Source organism: Thunnus maccoyii, chromosome 13 (assembly GCF_910596095.1).
Source record: "Thunnus maccoyii chromosome 13, fThuMac1.1, whole genome shotgun sequence".
NCBI classification, from domain to species: domain Eukaryota; kingdom Metazoa; phylum Chordata; class Actinopteri; order Scombriformes; family Scombridae; genus Thunnus; species Thunnus maccoyii.
Window position 1 is genome coordinate 18,134,054 of NC_056545.1, and position 19,141 is coordinate 18,153,194.

The 19,141-nt window shown below is 42.6% G+C and overlaps 1 protein-coding gene across 2 annotated transcripts in view; it reads right to left on the bottom strand.

Moving 5' to 3' along the window:
- Positions 1-19,141, bottom strand: part of mtus2a (microtubule associated tumor suppressor candidate 2a) — a 38,648-nt gene that overhangs the window by 18,640 nt on the left and 867 nt on the right. The window contains exons 2-5 of one of the 2 annotated variants that reach the window (XM_042432319.1): positions 14,688-14,776; positions 7,271-9,596; positions 5,954-6,212; positions 2,270-2,527 (exon numbers count right to left, since the gene is read on the bottom strand). In XM_042432319.1, coding sequence (XP_042288253.1) covers positions 2,270-2,527; positions 5,954-6,212; positions 7,271-9,352 — 2,599 coding nt within the window. In that variant the 5' untranslated portion in view covers positions 9,353-9,596; positions 14,688-14,776. The remainder of the gene's footprint in view (positions 1-2,269; positions 2,528-5,953; positions 6,213-7,270; positions 9,597-14,687; positions 14,777-19,141) is intronic. The other variant, XM_042432318.1, reaches the window with a different exon arrangement.

Here is a 19,141-nt window from a genome sequence, read left to right on the forward strand (position 1 = left end):
GCCTTTTGGTTAAAGCTCAACAAGCACTCGCACAGTGGGAGAGATAGAGAGGGATGTACGGTCGAGCCCAGTTTAATCCGGAAGGTCAAATGGGAGCAGGGAGTTCAAATGCTTCACAGCTGAAAGGTCACAAGCACCACACAGAGTCAAAAGTTGAAGTAAATATTCCTGCTCTCTCCTCCTGCCTCTCTCACTGCCTGACACAGACACACACACATACACACACACACACACACAGAAATGTACATCAAAGGCCCTTAATCTTTTCCCTCTCATGTCTATCATCCTTGATTCCACTTTCGTCCCACTGTGCTCCGAGCAGCAGCAGTTCAACAGCAGCGAGAGGAACATTCTGCTGCAGGCATTACTTTTAAAACTTCTAGTCAATCGCCTTCTACTGTGCAGGTGTTTCTGTGCTTTGTGAGAAGTATTTGTGCGTCTACAGGAGTAATATTTATAAATGGTCACAATGGAGTTTTGAACTACAGGTGATAGATGCAGTGAATTTGCACACTGACATTGCCAGCTGCTTAAATAAATTAGGATTTAGCTGATGCACTTGTTACAGTAGCATACTATATATATATATAAAGTCTGATGGATGTTGCTGGGAATTAATTTATGATCTTTTGGTTACAGAGCAGTCACTATTTTTGCCAGCAGAATGGTGCGGCAGCAACTTAAACAAATTAAGCTATGGGAAGGTCTGATTATATACTGACCTTTTTACATTTTTTAATATTTGCATAAGATGCCAGAAGTAAGTATCAGTTTAGGTTTGACCAATTAATCGCTATAGTGCCCCGACATTTTAGGTTTACTGACATTTTTTAGGATGGGGGAGTTTAAAGTAAAAGAGGAGATTGAAAAATTGTTTTTTTCAGGAAATTGAAGTTGGTGGAAAATCCAGTGTGGTGGAAATTTGTGTCACTATGTGCAACTGGAAAAAAATCAAACTGAAAAAAAGGAAGGAAGAAGAGAATGACGAAGGGGAGCGGAATAGGAGTTTTGCACTTTGCACTAATCGATTAATTGACACTGGTATGTATGTGCGCACTGTGTGCCAACACACTTGGTCAATATTCACAATGCAATTAGCGCACTACTCATTGATTAAGGCCTTTCTTCTATGTTTATGCCCAAACACAGAGAAACTATTGACAAAAAGAATGATAAAATCAATGTCTATAGCTATATGACAGACATGACAATAACAGTGATTCTGCAGTCAAAAGTGACATCCTCTCTATTTATGCCACTTAAACACATTCTGCTCTGGAGATCCAGAGTTCTCTTTTTCCTATTTCACAGCTGCAGAATAAGTGCCTCCTCCACATTGCCACACAGTTTGTATTCATTTTCAACAAATGGGGGAGAGAGAAAAGAGAGATGAAAAAAGTATGAGTGCAAAAAAAAAAAGGGGGGGGGGGGGGGGGGGGGGGGGGTGATGACATAACAAGGAGCTTGATGTGCGTGAGAGTGGAGGTGCTTACGTCAACTGTAACTGGGAGAGGGAGAGCAAGTGTTCCCTATGTAGGTCACATTAAAAACACATGCAGGGATCACAAATTCAGCCAACTAACCAACCAGCCTGCCAAGCATCATTGAAATCACAACTGTAAATGCACCTCCAGCTCTCTATGACTGTGAAAATTAAAACTATCCACGTAGTTCAGTCGGCAGCATTACAAAGTAAAGTATACTGTAATCTGTACTAATGCTGACTGAATCAGGCCTGTTTATGACTCCTGGTAAATTACTGATACATCTGGGGAACTCTTCTGTCAATCTTACTGACATTTAAGACAAAAAGATGGTTATAAGCTGAGCTGTCAAATGGGGAACCACTGAATTTCATGATAGACTGTGCATTGGTCAGAATATAAATCAATTAATTACTGTATCACTGCTGCAGTAAATTGTGAAAATGTTTGTGAAATCAAAGTATTGTGCCCTCATGTGTTTTATAAAATGTGCTTTGCTACACTGCAGTTTTATAGCAGTTAATGACCTGGAGCTTGAAAATACAGAGAAGAATACATCTGAAGTGGGGAGGAGCTCAGGAAGAGAAAGCAAACTGTAACATAATGAATGTGGGAGGGGGCTGTTTATGCAAACTATATTCATGAGGGGAATACATAGAAGAAGGTAATAAAAACAGTATGATGATGGTGCACTCATGATGTAGCGGTAAAGTAGGCGTTTGTGAAAGTACCACTGAAATGAACAGACAGATACCAGCACATGGATTTGTAACGATGAGACTCACGGTGAGCTGTCCTGCAGGGGTCACTCTGTGTGCTGTCAGCAGAGTGGGCCGAGGAGACGGAGGAAACGCTGGAACTCCTGACGAAGCCGAAGGCTGCCAGGCGGCCTGCGGGGTGACGGCTGCTGGAGCTGGAGCCAGGGGGGCGAAGGCCTGACTGGCTTGCTTTGGGAAGCAGAGACCTGGACGCCGCGGCCTGAGGCTGGGCTGAAGCTGCCACTGGAGTAGGAGGTGGAGCGTGATGAGTGAAAACCTCGTCTTCTGTTGGGAAAGCAGAGAATGAAGGATCACGTTTTTCTTAGTAATAAAGCATCTATAGAGTTAAATTTACATGGGATGCCCTTAGCTGAACTGATATTATCCAGACAGAGAATAAAGGCAGCAGCCAGACAGTATAGACAGTGGTACACAAAGCAACTCATTCTCAATGCATATCATCATATCTGGTAATTAGCTGCATAATGATCCGTGTGTTTGAGCTGTTGTACTGCAGCACAGTGTAGGAAGTAAGATCGCGTGTGTGCTTACGTGACTATTGTAAACAAAATGCAGGAGGTTCTGCACAGCCATGATGTTTATTTCCCCCTGTGAATCATTCATCATCTGGTGTTGACTAAGCTCTCAGTGGGCAACCAGGAAGTTCTCTGTGTTATGAGTCTAACTGCTACTGCAATCAAATATAATAAGTATATACACAACAACCTGCTAACAGCAGTGTGTGGTCTTCCTCGCAGACTGGGCTGACGGCCAGCAGTTTCTCTAATGCCAACACATTTGATATGCCACACTCAATTTAGGACACAAATGATACATGCACCATGTTTCTGGTTTGCCTGTGTTTGAAGTGCATTATGTTATCAGTAATGTCTCACTATTTCAGATATTACAGTGATTCTGCAGTCGAGCAAACCACCTAAAAGCTGTGGTTCTACCTTCCTAGTTTCCAGACCTGTAATGAAAGGTGGATTAAAAAAAGAGAGAAGAAAATAAAGAAGAGATCTTTACAGAGGAAGAGAAAGAAAAGACAGGGAATCAAAGAGTGAAAGGACGGATAAAAAAGTAATCATAGCTTCACAGTGGCAGCTATTGTCAGCAAGAAATCCTCCCTCTCAGTAATCTGTGGTTTCCAACAACAAAACAGATGAAATGTGCAGGCATGAACAACCACGGTTGCACACACACACACACACACATACACACAGTGGGCAGTAGGCAAATCCTCAGGCCTTGGATAGAAGCCCCATATTGGCTACCCCAGCCTTCAACACAGGGTCTACATCCTGGGCCGAAGAAGAGCATTATCCCCTGCTGGCTGCAGAGATAAGGTAGGAAGCCCTCCTTTCCTCTCCATTTGGCACAGCTGTGTGCTTCAGTGGATGCTACAGAGTAACCGCCACATCAGTACAAGAGAGGAAAAAAAAAAACTCTAAGAAGGAAAATACAAGCTCTGCTGGTAGAGAGAGACAAAGTGGGACAGAAAGAGGGAGAAAAGTCTCCAGTGTAACTCCCCTCCAGCATCATCAGTGCCACCACTCACACTTATCACCTCTTTCCTCCTTCCTTAATATCTGCCTGTGCGCCATGCAGTCTGTTTATTAGATTCGAGCTTGCTCCTCTTGAGTGAGAAGGTCAGGATCATTAAAGATAAATGTCCTAATTTTCCTCCTGCTCGCTCCGTTCATCCCCTCTGAGAGACGAGGGAGAGAAGTGAGTCTGACAAACATCCACTTAAGCCTTAGATATCACAGATCTCTGTTCCTGCTAAATAGAAAAACACATTATTTATAAGATCAAACTTATGACTTTGACTGTCCTTCTCTCTTTCTGTACTTCTCTGCAATCTATTCATTTAGCCCTGCAATATGTATATGTCATTTTTTCTCTCTGTTTTTTCAGCATTTTTCTTACATTTGTCACTTTCTTATTCCACACGATGCACCTGCATAATACACTCTACCTGATGAGATGGCTCTCAAAAAGTACAAAAACTAGGACTAAAATTCATGCAAGCGTGAATGTGAAAATGCTCCATAAATCATAAAAGTGTGGGTGTTTTCCTGGGCTTGCACTTTTTTTCTCTTTTGACCGGTCCAAAGAATAGAATAGAATCACTTTACTTCGCCTGTAGGTCTGAAATGCCACCTACAGTTTCTCAACAACCTCCGAGAAACGAAAACATCTTCATCCATTGGCTTTCAGCTAACAAGAGAGCGTCCTAACTTGAGATGAATTATGCAAAATGGTCCCAATAAAGTCAATTGGACAGCAGGAATATGCACTATATAATGACCAACTGATTTTAATTATAGCCCAAGGTGACTTGCGACAAACCTGCATGGATTTCCTCAGCAAAGCGTTAAATTGCATGTTATTAAATGTGATAGTTGAGTGTGTTGCAATCTCTGCAGAGCTACTGGAGCAAAGCACAGGTTTTACTGCTGCGAGGAAGGCAGAATGAGAGCCTCAATATGCAGAAATTACAGCAGCTTCAACACAAATGTCCTGTCCTGTAAGTGGATGATCCTCATTACGATAACAATGCAGAGTTAAAAACCTACACGGCAATTATGTGAGTAGTTACAGCACTTTGAAAACTATGCAATTGCTATATAATTACTATAGCATATGTCAAATGAAGAGATTTCCTTTGACAAAAGCCTGGATGAAGAAAGCAAAAGAAATACAACACACTTATTAACACATTTTTAAGGGTTACGGTGCAGATTTCTCCACAAAATTAATGAGAAAAAAACAGGAAATCCCTCAATTCCACTGACGCAGACACACTCGATGCTGACCAATGCTACATAATATATTTTAGCTGGTGTTTATCCATGCGCATAGGGCTGGGTACAGCCGGGATGAGAGATGATTCCGGTAGGAAGATACTGACGTTACTTAAGCATTAATTGCTTTGCACTTCAAAGCCTGCAGTTCCCAGAGGGACGAGCAGCACCAAGACACCATACATATGTATTAATAGGGATTATGATAAGGAGGCCTGGCACACTATAACACTACACTGATCAATTCTGTATGTGCAGTTTTGGTTTATGGGTGTAGACATATGTGAGTGTACATGTGTGTCTTTTTTACTGTATGCCCGGGTTATCACACCCGGGGAGAGAGCAGATCAAATATGCATGGTGGTGATAAATAATGTTGCCTTCAAGCAGTGTGCAGAGTGATGAGCAAATTTCATACTTCAATATTCCAGGCAGTGACAGTCGAGCTGTAACATAAATCTGACTCGAGCAGTCAGAGGTGGCATCTGAATCATCTGAATTAGATATTTGCAGCGTGTGAATGCCATGTGTGTGTGGAGAGACAGTGCAAGCAAGCATTTATTTATTTATTTTGTTTTGTAGATGCAGCCTTCTGGAGCAGAAAAAAAGTCCCCGCAGAGTATATTCTTAAAGCTCTCCAATCAGATCAGCCAAAATTAATCTCAGAGAATGCATTTTAATGAGCTGCCTTCATCTCAGGCCAATTTGAGGGGGAAACAGCCCCACAACTGCTCGTTGCTGCACAGGAGAAGAATTATAAGGTAGCTCTCAGCTGTGTTAAATTTTTGGTTGTTGAAATGAAATCTGGCAAGTTCTGTAGCTCAAAAGAGGCCATCTCCATCTGGCATTCTAGTTGTTTTCTGAGAGTAAATGTACCAAAAATATTTGATTGATTTTTTACCTGCGTTATCTTGACTTTTCTGACTGGTCGCTGGGCTGACAGGTTGGACTGGCTGGCTGAAGACCAGCGTCGACCTCTGACCTTGTCCAGTTCCTCTGCCCTTGGCCGTGCCTGTAGTCGTCCTGGTTACAGCTCCCAGGCCCAGACGCAGACCTCTGCCAGAGCGCAGGAGACTGCCGCTCCCTCCAGCTTGAGCAGTTGTCCGGGGCTGCAGCCCATCTTCAGCAGAACTCCCTTTAAAACTGGCCGATCTTCCTACCTAACAATCAAAATAATGAAATGAATCAAAAACTACTTTTAGGTAATTGTCTTCTACCATTTTTGGAGCTCTGATACGTACAAAATTTCGTACAATTAAATCAAAGAGACCCTTTGATATCAAACATTCAATATGAACAAAACAGATAATTAGAATATGATACGTCTGATCATGCGCGATAGATGTTGACTATTTTGGTTGCATGACTGCTCTGTGTCTAGCTGAAATCACAGATCTGCGGCATGTTTTATAGGTTCTGAGGATAAGTAATAAACAGCCTGAAAAAATGTGGAACACTGCAAATCCAACATTATTAGCTCTAAAAGGAAATTTAACATCAACCTGAAGGGAAACTGAGATCAAGAATTTTTACCTGTTCGACATCACCAGTACAAGAGTTTTCTCTCAAGGACATTTTCATGTGTGGTGGACAAATCATCTAACATACACGCAGTGACATGTACAGTAAAGCGATGAGAACTGTCTTGTCCCTGTGGGCTTTATACTTCAGCATGCATTAACTATTTATTTTCACATGCTGGTGTTTGACGCCGTAAGAATATGAATGCCAAATGAAGCTATTTAATCAGAATCAATAAGGAATGATTTCAAAGCGATAATGAGCAGCTCTTGTGAAAGCGGGAATAAAAATGCAGAAGATATGTGATCAATTATACATGGTTTTACTGCGGGATTGAAGTTATGGACATCTGCTGAGGAAATTAATATGCAGAGTCAACAAATGTAACAGAAGAGGTTTGTCTTTGTACTGAATGTATATGACAAACTCTATATCATAAAGTAATTATCTGAAGACACTGCTAATTGATGCAGTAGCTATCATAATTAAATCTTATGTCTGTCCTTTTTCAATGTTTGTGTGAATGTGCCGTGATAGTGGATTGTGCTGACAGAGAATCCTTTGTTGAACGAGAATGATCATGATACTGAACTACAATAGAAATGAGAAACTTTATTCTTGTAAGGAAGAACTAAAGATGCATAAAACTTTGAAGTCAGATACTTCTAATAAAGACAATATAGTACAAAAAACTCACCTCTGATGGTGCCCCGTAGAAGTCGCCTGCTTTGCCGCCCAGTTTTGGGGGTGCTGTGTGGCTGTGTGTATGTGCATGTGGAGCGGCATGTGTGTGTGCAGGGGGGACAGTGTTTGTGTGTCCAGGGGGCCTGATACTCCGGCTCAGTATTCCTGATGGGAAGATATTTGTCTGCATTTCTTGGCGGTACTTTTCATAAAGCAGGTTGGAGGCACTGAGTACTGGGGCTCCCCTGGTTTCTTTGTTAGGCTTAGAGGGGTCTTTAGGTGTGTCTTTGAAGGAACTGGCTGCTTGGCTGTGTGTGTATGCTGAGAGCCTGGATGGTAAAGAAGATACCTGATAAGGTCCATCGGCAGCCTGGGGCTTAAACTGAGGATTTTTTCTGACGTAGGTGATGATTTTGGGGCGAACTCCTTTAGGTTTAAGTTTAGGTGAAGGAGAGCTCTCTTTGGGGCTTGAGTTGTTAGAATTGGGGGAACTCTGCTGGTTGCTAAGAGGCGCTTTGGGGATTCCAGTTGTGCTTATATTTGTTCTGACTGGTGCTCTCAAGCAAGGGTTGCCGTAGCCCTGAGCTGATGTCGGTACGGCAGGGTTGCATCCTGATGGGATGTGTCTAACCACTCCAGAGACATTCCTAGAAACGAGGTACATGGAGGGCTGCCTTCGTGGTGAGCCCTGGGGTGTCCTGAGAGGGGAGTGGGGAGGGGTAGATGCCCTGGAATCGACCCCGGTCCTATTGGGACTGGAGCAATTCCTTCTGTATGTGAGCTGAGTCTGGGGTCTCTTCTCTAAGGTGGAGGGGTTGGAGGGACTTGAATTATGCTGTGCAGTTGCAGTCGGCTGATTTTCCACAGGCAAAGCCTCACACTGGGCTGCCTGGTTGGGCTGTCTGGCCTGGGAGAATCCAGCTGCGTTGTACAGGTGGGAAAAATCCGATGGTTCACGTAAAGACGATCTTGTAAACTTTCTGTTTGACCCATTACTGTGTGAATCTACAGAGGGGTTGGGGTAAGGAGGTGGCCCTGTCTTGGCTTGATGAGCATTGGGCTCTGCTAAGCTCCTTGCTCTTCCCATCTCTGTCTGACAGAGGGGTCTAACAAGCTGTTGCCTTCGTGGTGGAAGCACCCTCTCCTCAAATCCAGCCTTTCTCCTTTGGCCCAGCCCCCCATCAGAGGACAATCCATTCCTCTGATGACATTCCTCCTCCTCTCTGCATTGAAGACGGTCATGTTTCTCCTGAGGATGCAATGGTGAGGTGTTCTGGTTGGCATCTACAGGGGCTGCCCTTCTTCTAGACTGGGCTGAGGTAGTGTTGTTGGCATTGGGATAAGGGTTGGTCTTGGAGTTGGGCAGAGAGATAAGAGACTGTGCTTCTCCACTACAATCCAGAGCACTGGATAGGCTCCCGCTGAGGGAAACGGCTGACAGACTGGAGACAAACACATTTGTCTCAGATTTCGACTCCTTGAGACCTCCCTTCCGTCTCTCCCTTTCTCTTGATCTGCCTGACCTTGTGTCCCTTCTCTCTATTGAGCCTGTCACACATGTGTCTAGCTCTTCAGTACTATGACAGCCAATCCTTTTCTGCGCCTCTTTGGCCCTCTGTATTCTGCTCTCCACTTTGTTGCTGTCATTGTCATTTCTCCTTGCACCAATCGAAGCAGAGCTGGCAGTTGAACTGGAGGATATGGACATTGGACCTTCATCTTTACCATCTCTCAAACTCCCTCCGTCATCTTCCTCCTCATTCTCCTCCTCCTGATCCCTGTTTCCCAAGAATGTATGAATCTCCGGACACTCAACGAGCTCAAACTCTCCGAGCTCAGGCTCCATGCATTGCTGCTCGGAGTCCCAGATCACTAACTTGTCATGAGATTCACTCTGAGAGACCAAAGGAGGAAGGGAGCTTGTGCTGTACTTTGTGTCCTCTATCAGTCCTCTTCCACCTTGATCACCAATTGAAGACAATTGATTGGCATTGTTATCTTCAGGTTGGGGAAACTGGATCTGGGTTTTGTTTGCAATCTTTTCTCCTCTGTCAACGTTGACCCTCATTCCCTGTAAACCAGTTGGGATGCTCATGTCGGACTGATGGTAAAGGGCACGCTCAAAGACACCTGCAGGGTCCTGAGGCCATTTATGGAGTTACAAATGTTTTTTCCCTCCCCGTCTCTCCTCTTCAGGGTCTGTGTGATGATGGCCCTTCAGTTGATTCTTCCAAGGACAAAAAGTCATGTCATGAATTCTTCTCTTCAATCCACCACTTATCTTGGATTTACTGTGAATTAATAAAGCTGTCTTTCGAGGAGATGTACGTCTTTTCAATCTGAAATAAAAGACAACAAAGGAAACTGTAAGACCGCAACCGCAGAACAAGTATGCCAGCCACTTTTGTAGAACCAATTTAGTTTTCTCCCCCTCAGAGCCACTTAACATGTTTCATATTTAACCTGGTCTGAGTGGCAGCGTTTTCTATTATCAGCTCTGAGTAGCCCACACTCTCACGCACTTTACTTGTGTGACTCATATCAATGAGGGTCATTTGAAAGAAAATATGACCGGCTCGCTATGGGACAAATATACACTGGTGGCATTATAGGAAGTGACAGTCCCTGAACTACCTTAAACACATGTTTTTGTACCTTCTACTTGCTGAATCATATCATTTTGCACTAAATTATGTTAATTTAAGTGTAAAATGTGATGTGACGGGTAGCTAAATAAACTCAAGGAGTAAAATGTTCATTTTGTAACCAGCAGGAGTGGTACAGCGGTGATAATAGGAATGCAATTATCAAATGATGATGGATGTTCACTGTAGCACAGAGAGAAAGGAGATAAGAGAAGAGAGAGGTGGAGGATAGCTCAAGCTATAGTGCTGTTTGCTTGTGAGTGAAGAATCACCCTGGGGAAGGCTGATGAAGACAGGCGTAGGGGAAGAAAGGGAAGGGTGCGAAATGTGTTGTAATGAGCTTTTTTTCTCAAGAGACATTGAAATATAGATGGCAGAATCAGGATTGGGTGAAAACATCTGCAATGAAAAACGGTTCCAAAGATTTAGTTTTTTATAGAAGATACAGCATCATACTTTAAATATATATGTGTGCAAGAAACAGTGTCTCTAATAAAGTGCATGCATGTTCCTAACATGTAAAACGCGCAGGTGTTGCCTTGGGGAGGAGTTGAAATACCAGCTCAGGAAAGATTACTCCATACTGTAGATCTGATCACAACAGGAGGGTTAACACTCTTCTCTCAATGTGTCTCCTCTAACATGCCATATGGCTGATTGAGCCAATGCCATGATTCTATCATACACAACAACGGCACATCCTGCTTCATTTAAAAGAAAAGCAAAATTCTGCAGGATGTACACAAAACAGATTAAAATATTCATGTCATTCACAGCAGATAATGCCATTTCAAAGTAACTGACTGTATGTGGTGCCACTGAAAGAGTCAATAGATGAGCAGATGGCAGGGGGGGAAATATCTGAGAGGTTTTGTCACACCATGTCAATACAGGACAGTTTAATGACAGTGGTATAAAACACCACAAACCAAATAAACAACCACACATCCACATGAGAACATTAGTGACTCTGACAACATGAACAGAAACATTAAAATCACAGAATATTAATGCATTTGCCCAGCAGGGAGAGCATCTTTTGTTTACTTGTTTGTAAGTCATAGCCTGTTTTCTACCTCATATACAGTACATGTTGATGTAAACTTACATTGCAATCATATCTTATCATAACAGTCATGTAAATGTTGTATTCAGCCACCTGTCTGTGCAGATCATATATTTAGACCAAGATGGTCATTATGTAGTCAAATATGCGTCTCCAAATCATCACACTGAATATTTGAGTGGATTCCAAAGTTCAAATAGAGCTCCCACCCTCTAATTAAATGCGCAGTGGGGGTGTCATTTCTTATTAGCAGGTGCCTTCTTCATGTGTCCTGTGGCAGTGATATCTGTTAACTGTGAAAACTGCTAAGATGGCAGCTCCCACCACCTGTGGCACATTTGATGCTGCATGAATCAGTGCAGAGCTAAATTTTGTCCAAATGCACTGGGAGGGGAAACATTCAAGGATATGATTTGTATTCCTGAAGGTTATCTTCAAAGTCATTTTGAGATATTATCATATTTTCCTGAAGAGACTGTTAAAAGAACATAAGCTTTTGGGAACTCTATGAACTGAATATGGTTAAAAAAGGTTGTATTACTCAAGGATATGATTAAAATATCAAAACCTTAAGCAAAAAAAAACCACCTGCAACTCTATTTGATTGTACAAAATGATAATATTCTGCTTGGGATCACATTGCTTAGAAACAGAGGGGAAATTAATTGTGGTAGACAAATAGACAAACAAAATCAAGGATAATCCATGCTGTCTAGTCTACTCTGCCTCTGTGCGCAATGCTAATATTTACCCTTAACTGGTGCACACAATCAAATAATTAGCCATTATAAAATGCACACAAACACATTTCAAAGAGGTGGGGAAGCAGACGGATGGCAGGAAGAGAAAGAGACAGAGATTGCGTTTAAGAGTGAGAGAATTCTCTGAGAGGACATGGTGGCAGATCAATTACAGCACTGATGTAGCACTGGAGGTTGTGCTGATGACAGCAGTCTTGGGAGGCTGAGCACTAAGCCTGGTCACAGCGGCTGAACCAGAATAAGCTACATCATCTCCTTACAGCGAGGCAGACAAAACCAATCTGGCAAAAGCTAAACAAAATAAGACGGAGAACGAAAGAACCTGTCTGACTATTTGAATAAACAGGTCTGTTGAGGTGATAAAATGCACACACAAAAAAATGAATTCCTTCTCGGATGCTACAGGAGAATTGCACTTGAGAAAAACATTTGATAGGTTCTCCCTCCTGTCGCACTGCCTTATGGTGTTGACATAACTACTTACTGTAGATGCTAAAAGTAAAGGAGGACGCATGGGAGTGAGCGGATGAAGAAGTGTTGGTGAGTTTCCTTTAACTGGAATATGAATTATGCAATTACAAGTGTAACAAATGTGGATAAACTTCTTTGATCATGAAGCCCCTTCTCTTGAGGAAACACTGAAAATATGAGTAAGTAAACACAAGCACCGTGTTTGGCCTTATGAGATGAGTATGCACTGTAGCCAGTAGTGCTCCAAAGCAAATAATTGTTGTTCATTTACATTAATGCTCTACCAGTTATTCTCAATGAATAAAAAAAGATACATTTTCATGATGATGATATGGTAAAATGTATAAAACTGGTAATGATTTTCCATATCTTTTTTGATATGATTTGGTCAGTAGATGCTAAATACACAGATTTTTTAAATGGAATTAAGTGAATCCCAGAGAGGGCAAGACTGATTTTATTCCTGCATATATGCATGTTGAGGTGATCTTGGCTTGAATAAGTGATGAGGGTAAGCGTTGTTTCACCTGATGGTGGGTTGTGACTCACTCTGAACACCTCTGGGAAAACAGCAGGGGGCAAAAACTAAGAAAAAATTGAACAGTCCTGCTTCTGTTGTCATGGCAATGCCATATCCCTGGGAATTGGAGAATACATTTCCTGACCCTTGCGTCTCCCATCAGTGAGAAAGGTCAGCGTCAGAGAGATGGGCTGCTCTGAAGGTCAGCTTTATGCTTTTACACTCACAGCTCATGCATACATTCGGTTGTGTGTCACTTTCACACCCATGCTCAACCATGACACAAAATACACACATCTCACAGTAGCAGAAATAGCTGAGTGAAAGACAGAGTATGTTTTCCCCCACTAGGTACATCTAAGAGCAATCATATCTCTGCAAATGGGTAGAAAGATGCCAATTGCTGAAGTGATGAGAGCATGGGGCAGGATAAGACGATATCTTAGCAGTGATCAAATTCAGTGAAGGGCTGAGATTTGTGGTTTCACGTCCCGAGCTCATAACCTATCAAGTGCTGCATTTAACCACTGAAAGCTCTTCTCTTAGGGCGGAAAATGGCGAGCTGAGAACATGACACGATGAGGAACTCACTGAAAATGGAGGGAAAAATAAAATCCTGAGTGGAGTAGAACTGGAAAAGGGAGAGCCTTCCTCATCATCATCATCTATTTTTTTTTTTTTTTCTCTGAATACGAGCAAGAATCAGTCTGTGTGGGTGAAGGAATAAGACAGACACATGAGGTGGGAGAGATGAGACATGCAGATGGATGCAGAAAGGAAGAGAGTTATCGCAGGAGAGCCACAGCTTATAATTAGGCTGATGGGGGGGGGGGGGATACATCATCTGAACCTCTATAGTAAGAGCTATAGAACCCCATTTCTGAAGTGGCATATTGAAGAGCCCAAGAGAGCAGAGTGAAGTAATTACTGACAATCCTTTAGCATATACAGTATAACGCTATTGAATACTAAATGCTCCCATTGATGAAACTGGAAGCATATTTCCATATTTTACATTTCTGTTCCGCAGGGAGATATAAGTACATCTAATGACAGCAGTTAAGTACAAATTTTACTCAGAAAAGCAAATTTCTAATTGAAAAGAACTTGCCCCAGAAAAAATATCTCATTGTCATGCTGGTGAGATGGATTGCGTTATCAGAAAATTCTGTACACATGTGAGAACACAAAAACTGTGTGTACGCATATGAGCGCATAGTGACACACAAGCCAACACGCTCACCTGCACACACACACACACATATCAACACATGCCCTCTCTCAGTGTCTTTGTTGTCGGTCCAGCAGCACATGTGGCTATTACAGAAGCCATTTGTCTTTGGCTCTTTGCTTTATTCCACTCCTCCCCCACTGGAGAGCAGACAGGTTTTATAGCTCTGTAGTCCCAGGGGAACCCCAACGACACACACACACACACACACACACACACACATATACATCCCCCCTGTCCCATCTCCCTTTATCCATACCTACACACATACTTCTGTAGAGATGTGAATTGTAGCACACTGAAATAGAAAAGGCAAAAGAGGCAAGTGCAAATGGACAGAGTGTTGACATGTTCGTAACCATAATTTATGACTCTTGAGTGTTACCACATGACATAATTAGATTTAGTTCAGGATTTACATTTAAATGCAGTGTAGCAGTTATCTTTAAAAGATGAAACTCCATCCCTCTAATACAGTACATGCTGTGTCTTTGCATGCATGTAATTAATCTCTAATGAATTCATCCTTGCATGTCCTTGTACACTTTCCCATGGCTGGATTGTTTTTTGAAATATGTGTGTGAGAGTGTGAACTAATGTACATCTACCCTCTACAGACATGTGGATACTTAAAGCTTTTGCTGGACAGACAAAAAACATGCCTCCTTGTTCTCATCCTCTTGTCCAATTTGGGGGGAAAAAAATTCCTCTCTCTTTATACTATATATTCACTTACTTGCAATCAACCAGCAGGATAAAGCTTAGTGAGGAAGTCTATTCAGAAAGAGGCTAAGCTTTAGTCATCCATTTCTTCTCCTCCCATCTCTGTCAACGACACAACAGAGACAGAAATAGCAGTGAAATAAGCTAAACGCTCCATTTTCACAGAAGACACAATAGACACCCTGTAGACAGAATTTTCGCAAGTGATGATTCACTAAACTGTGCCTGTGTGTTTGTACGCGCAAACCTCGCAACAACTCACTATGCACAGCAAAGGGATTATCATCACACAGAGCAGAGAAGCAGAGCTGGGAAATATCTAGAAATAGTATCCTCCAGTTGCATGATTGTTGTTCTGCACTTTCTGCGGAGATGTGCATCAGAAAACAACAACAGACCTGCACCTCATATCAACAATCTTTACTTCTCTGACAATACAGCTCATAATTGTATTAAATTAACCTTTTAGGGATTCTCATCTGTTTCATCTCTCTCTCAAAAAAAACCTTTTGATGTTTGTCTCTTTTTCTTCCTCCTCTTATGTCTCTCCATCCGTTCCCCCTTTCACCCTAATAATACAGAGTTAATGAGGGCAGGGTGAGGTGATCAATCCCATTTTCATCCTTATAGATGGCACATCAGCAGACTACATCTGCCCAAATAATCCCTTCTATCTCCCCTCTCTCTCCCACTCCACTCCCACACACAGTCAGGCGCCTTTTTGTACCCCAGGGGGAGTTATTTTATATTGCAGGGGGGGGGACTGTAACAGGATTTCTGCAGGATTTCGGGTCAGAGTGGGTGGTCATACTTAACTGAATAAGGAGAACAAGAAAATCAGATCATCTGCAATAAAAGCTGATTTATTTCCTTATTGTGCGAAGGCAGGCAGTGTTTGCTACCTGCTATGAAATCGTCAGGAAAATATAACAATAATAGGATTTATTAGCTGACGCGAAATGAAAAATGACTGAGGACAAGCACACGTTCACACACAAGGTTTGTCTCTTAATTATTCACACCTCTTGTAAGACAACAAATTGAACTAAAAAAAGCAAACAAATGATCGCAAACAACATTCAAAACCACTAAAAATGTCACTTTAATGTATGAATGCAATGTGAGCAAGCATGCAAAGTTACACATGTAGAAATATGAGTGCCACCTACACAGACACACACACACACACACAAAACACGCAGACTCTCAGTCAATGACCATCACTGCAGCAGGAGCAGAGACAAAGAGACAGCTTCTCACTGGGAGAACGGCTTCCAGGTAGAGGTCTGTCAAACACAAACACCTTACCCTCTCCTTAATTGTTGTTTTTGTTGGGTTTTTTTTCAGTGTCGCTTACTGGGAATGAACCTCCTCTAAATCAGACATAGTTCTGCCTCCCTGTCTGGTTTTGCAGCGCTATGCAGCCTATAGTTGATAAATGGAAGACAAATGTGCGGGGCAGAAAAGGAGAAATGGAAAGAGAAGGAGATGAATTGGAACAAAAAACAGAAAGGAACTGGTAGGGAGATTTGGGTGATTAAAAAATAAACTGTCTGCTACGGTGTGTAGGAGAGAACAGGAGGAGGAAGATGCGAGGTTTGTGTTCATTGGCTCATTGAGCCCTGCGGTTACAACACAGACTAGCATAGATCCAGACAGGGGTGGCATGGAGGAGGAGAGGAGAAAAAAGGGTGTCTGTCCACGCTGGTTGCTGATAGCACCGCATTGTTATTAGCAAAGCCCCTCCACCCACTACCCTCACTCCTGTCGCAGAGAAAAATGTTAACTCTTGCATGGCTGTATGAAGCGACAAAGAGGAGAGAAGAGGAGTTCACTTCAAATGCAAAAGCTGTTGCAGACAAATAACGCATTAACAGCAGAATTCTCGGTGGGACTGTGAGGAAGTTACCACATGCTCACACAAACACACACACACACACACCCACACACACATACGGTAAGGTGAGACAGCCCAGACAAAGAAAAGCTGAGCGCAACTTAACCGGGCTGAGTCACTTCTGTTATTTTTAGGAAAATATGATAATAGAAACAAATGATGCTGCAGAGAGTGAGGAGAAGGAGGAGAGAATGGGGATGCAGGAGATTCTAGTTAGTATTGTAACGTGTGAGTGTGTGTATGCATGCGTAATGTGCAAGTGGCAAACCCCAGGGGTGTGGGGGAAGGGGGGAGGGAGAACTGGCAACGGATCAGTGAGTGGGGAGCAAAGAATAGAGCGAACGGAGGGTTTTGGGGTGATGATGATGTGCAAAAAAAAAAAAAAGTTAAGGGTTTGAACTGGCTGTGTCTGTGTGAAAAAAAAGACTGAGGGAGGTGAGAGTGCACAGGATGGGGCAAAGAACTCCTTTGGGGAATTAAAGAGCAACGCTGCTCAGTTTAAGGATTCACATATGCTGTTGTTTTCACATATGAGTTTATTTTTGGGAACATAAACAAGGCTCAAGATATATAGTGTTGAGTCAAGTCTTATTAAAAATGAATGGTGTGGGCTCACTGAATGTTTCTGTGGCTTTTTACAGTTAAGAATAGCACAATTCTGTCTTTATAATAACACTGTTGCTCTCGCTTGCATTGTTTCAGTTCATTCTTTGATTAGCTTAATAAGGGACTGTAGCTTGCTGACTAATACAACTGCGCTGAAAAAAACCAAAACATGCATCAGAAAAGAAGCGAGATCTGCCTGCGCAAATCCAGCAAATGCACACATGCAAATGTCTGCACATACATCCGCACGAGTGAAAAAGGTCTTTCATGTTGACTCCCAATGAGACAGGCAAGTGTAAGTATGTATGTATGTGTGTGTGTGTGTGTGTGTGTGTGTGTCATCGGTGGAGGCGTGCCTCTCTCTTCCCCCCTCTGATGTCCTGCCAGTGACTGCAGGGAAGGAGCTACTGTACGACAAGCTCATTGCCACCTTTCAGACAAAGGCGGCGTGAATTTGAGAGTGTGTGTTTGCACGTGTGTTGACACCACATTCGCACACAATTCACACACACACACACACATGCAGTCACATGAGCGAACGCATCCTCATACTGAGCAAAAGAGAAGCCTCCAAATTGTTTAATTATGAGCGATCACAACACGGGTTAGAATAATAACTGCAGCCTCCTCCTCTTCCTGCCCTCTCTTTACACACACAAATTGAACTCCTTTTACATACAATGCTCACACACACATTATACTCTGGAACATAAAAAAACACTGCAGTATCCATTAGCGCAATACAATGAAAAAAAAGAAAAAATACATGTTTAATAAATAAATAAAACCTTGCAAAAACAACATGTAATTGAGAGGCATACTGACATACTTTTCCTTCGCTCTCTCCTTCACTTCACTTATCTCTATTTTCTCCCTCCCTCCCTCTTCTCCTCCTCCTCTGTTCTGTCCTATAAAATGACCTTGAAGGTCGCACCGGGGCGCTACACTCATGGGCTTTGTGACAAACTGTTTTATACCTGCAGAAACACACACACACATACATAAACACCTGAGCCAAAGAACTTCAAACACGCACACACACACTACTGCGAGTGGTTTTCCTGGCAGAGATCTGCTGAATTGATCGCTGCTCAGACATTGCAGAGGTCAGATGTAATGAATCAATCACACATGCATCAGCATCTAGAACAGCAGCAACAGCAGCAACAGCAGACAGCGTACAGCACAAGCCAAGGCCACAGGCTCCGCTGCCCTGCTTTGATGCAGTGTCAACCTCCACATTAACATGACTGGGAGGGATTGGCAAAGATTCAACAAAATGGACTGAGAAGATCCATAAATGTGGGAAGTCTCTGATATAGGGATCAATAACTGCAGCAGACAATTCCAATAAACGCAAAAACCACACTTCCCACAGGTATTCTATACGCAACATCTCAGGGTAGAAACGTATATATAACATATTTGGGTAGCACAGAAAAATGTTAAACACTGTGCAACTTTGACGAGAATATTGAAACAAGTACAACAATTTATTGTCAGGTGTTAGGCATGTGCACACTAACAAAGACAGGAAAACTGCTAACCCCCCCCAACACGCCCCCAAACTGCCTCAAGGACAACCTGATCAACAGACACCAATCAATCAGGACAAGAGACAGCTGAGTGTGAAATACATGCCCTCAATCTGCTCGCCTTTATTTGATCCATCCCTTCCTGTCTTCCCTCTCCTCTCAGCCCTCTAAAGTAGCCAAAAGGTGAAGCTGAGGACATGGGAATTGTTGCAAGAGTAACTAAAGCGCATACTACCACTGTGCCTTTGACTAAGGCTCCTCAGGCTTTGCGCAGTAGTTAGAAAATAAAGAAGAAAAAAGAAGTGAGGTGTTTATGTGTGCAGCTGCAAGAGCGGGGCAGCCTCATTCATGCCTTTGTAGACAAAAAAGGGACAAAAATAGAATGAATGTATTTCACAGAAGAGACTTTGTGTTATTCATGTGAGGCTT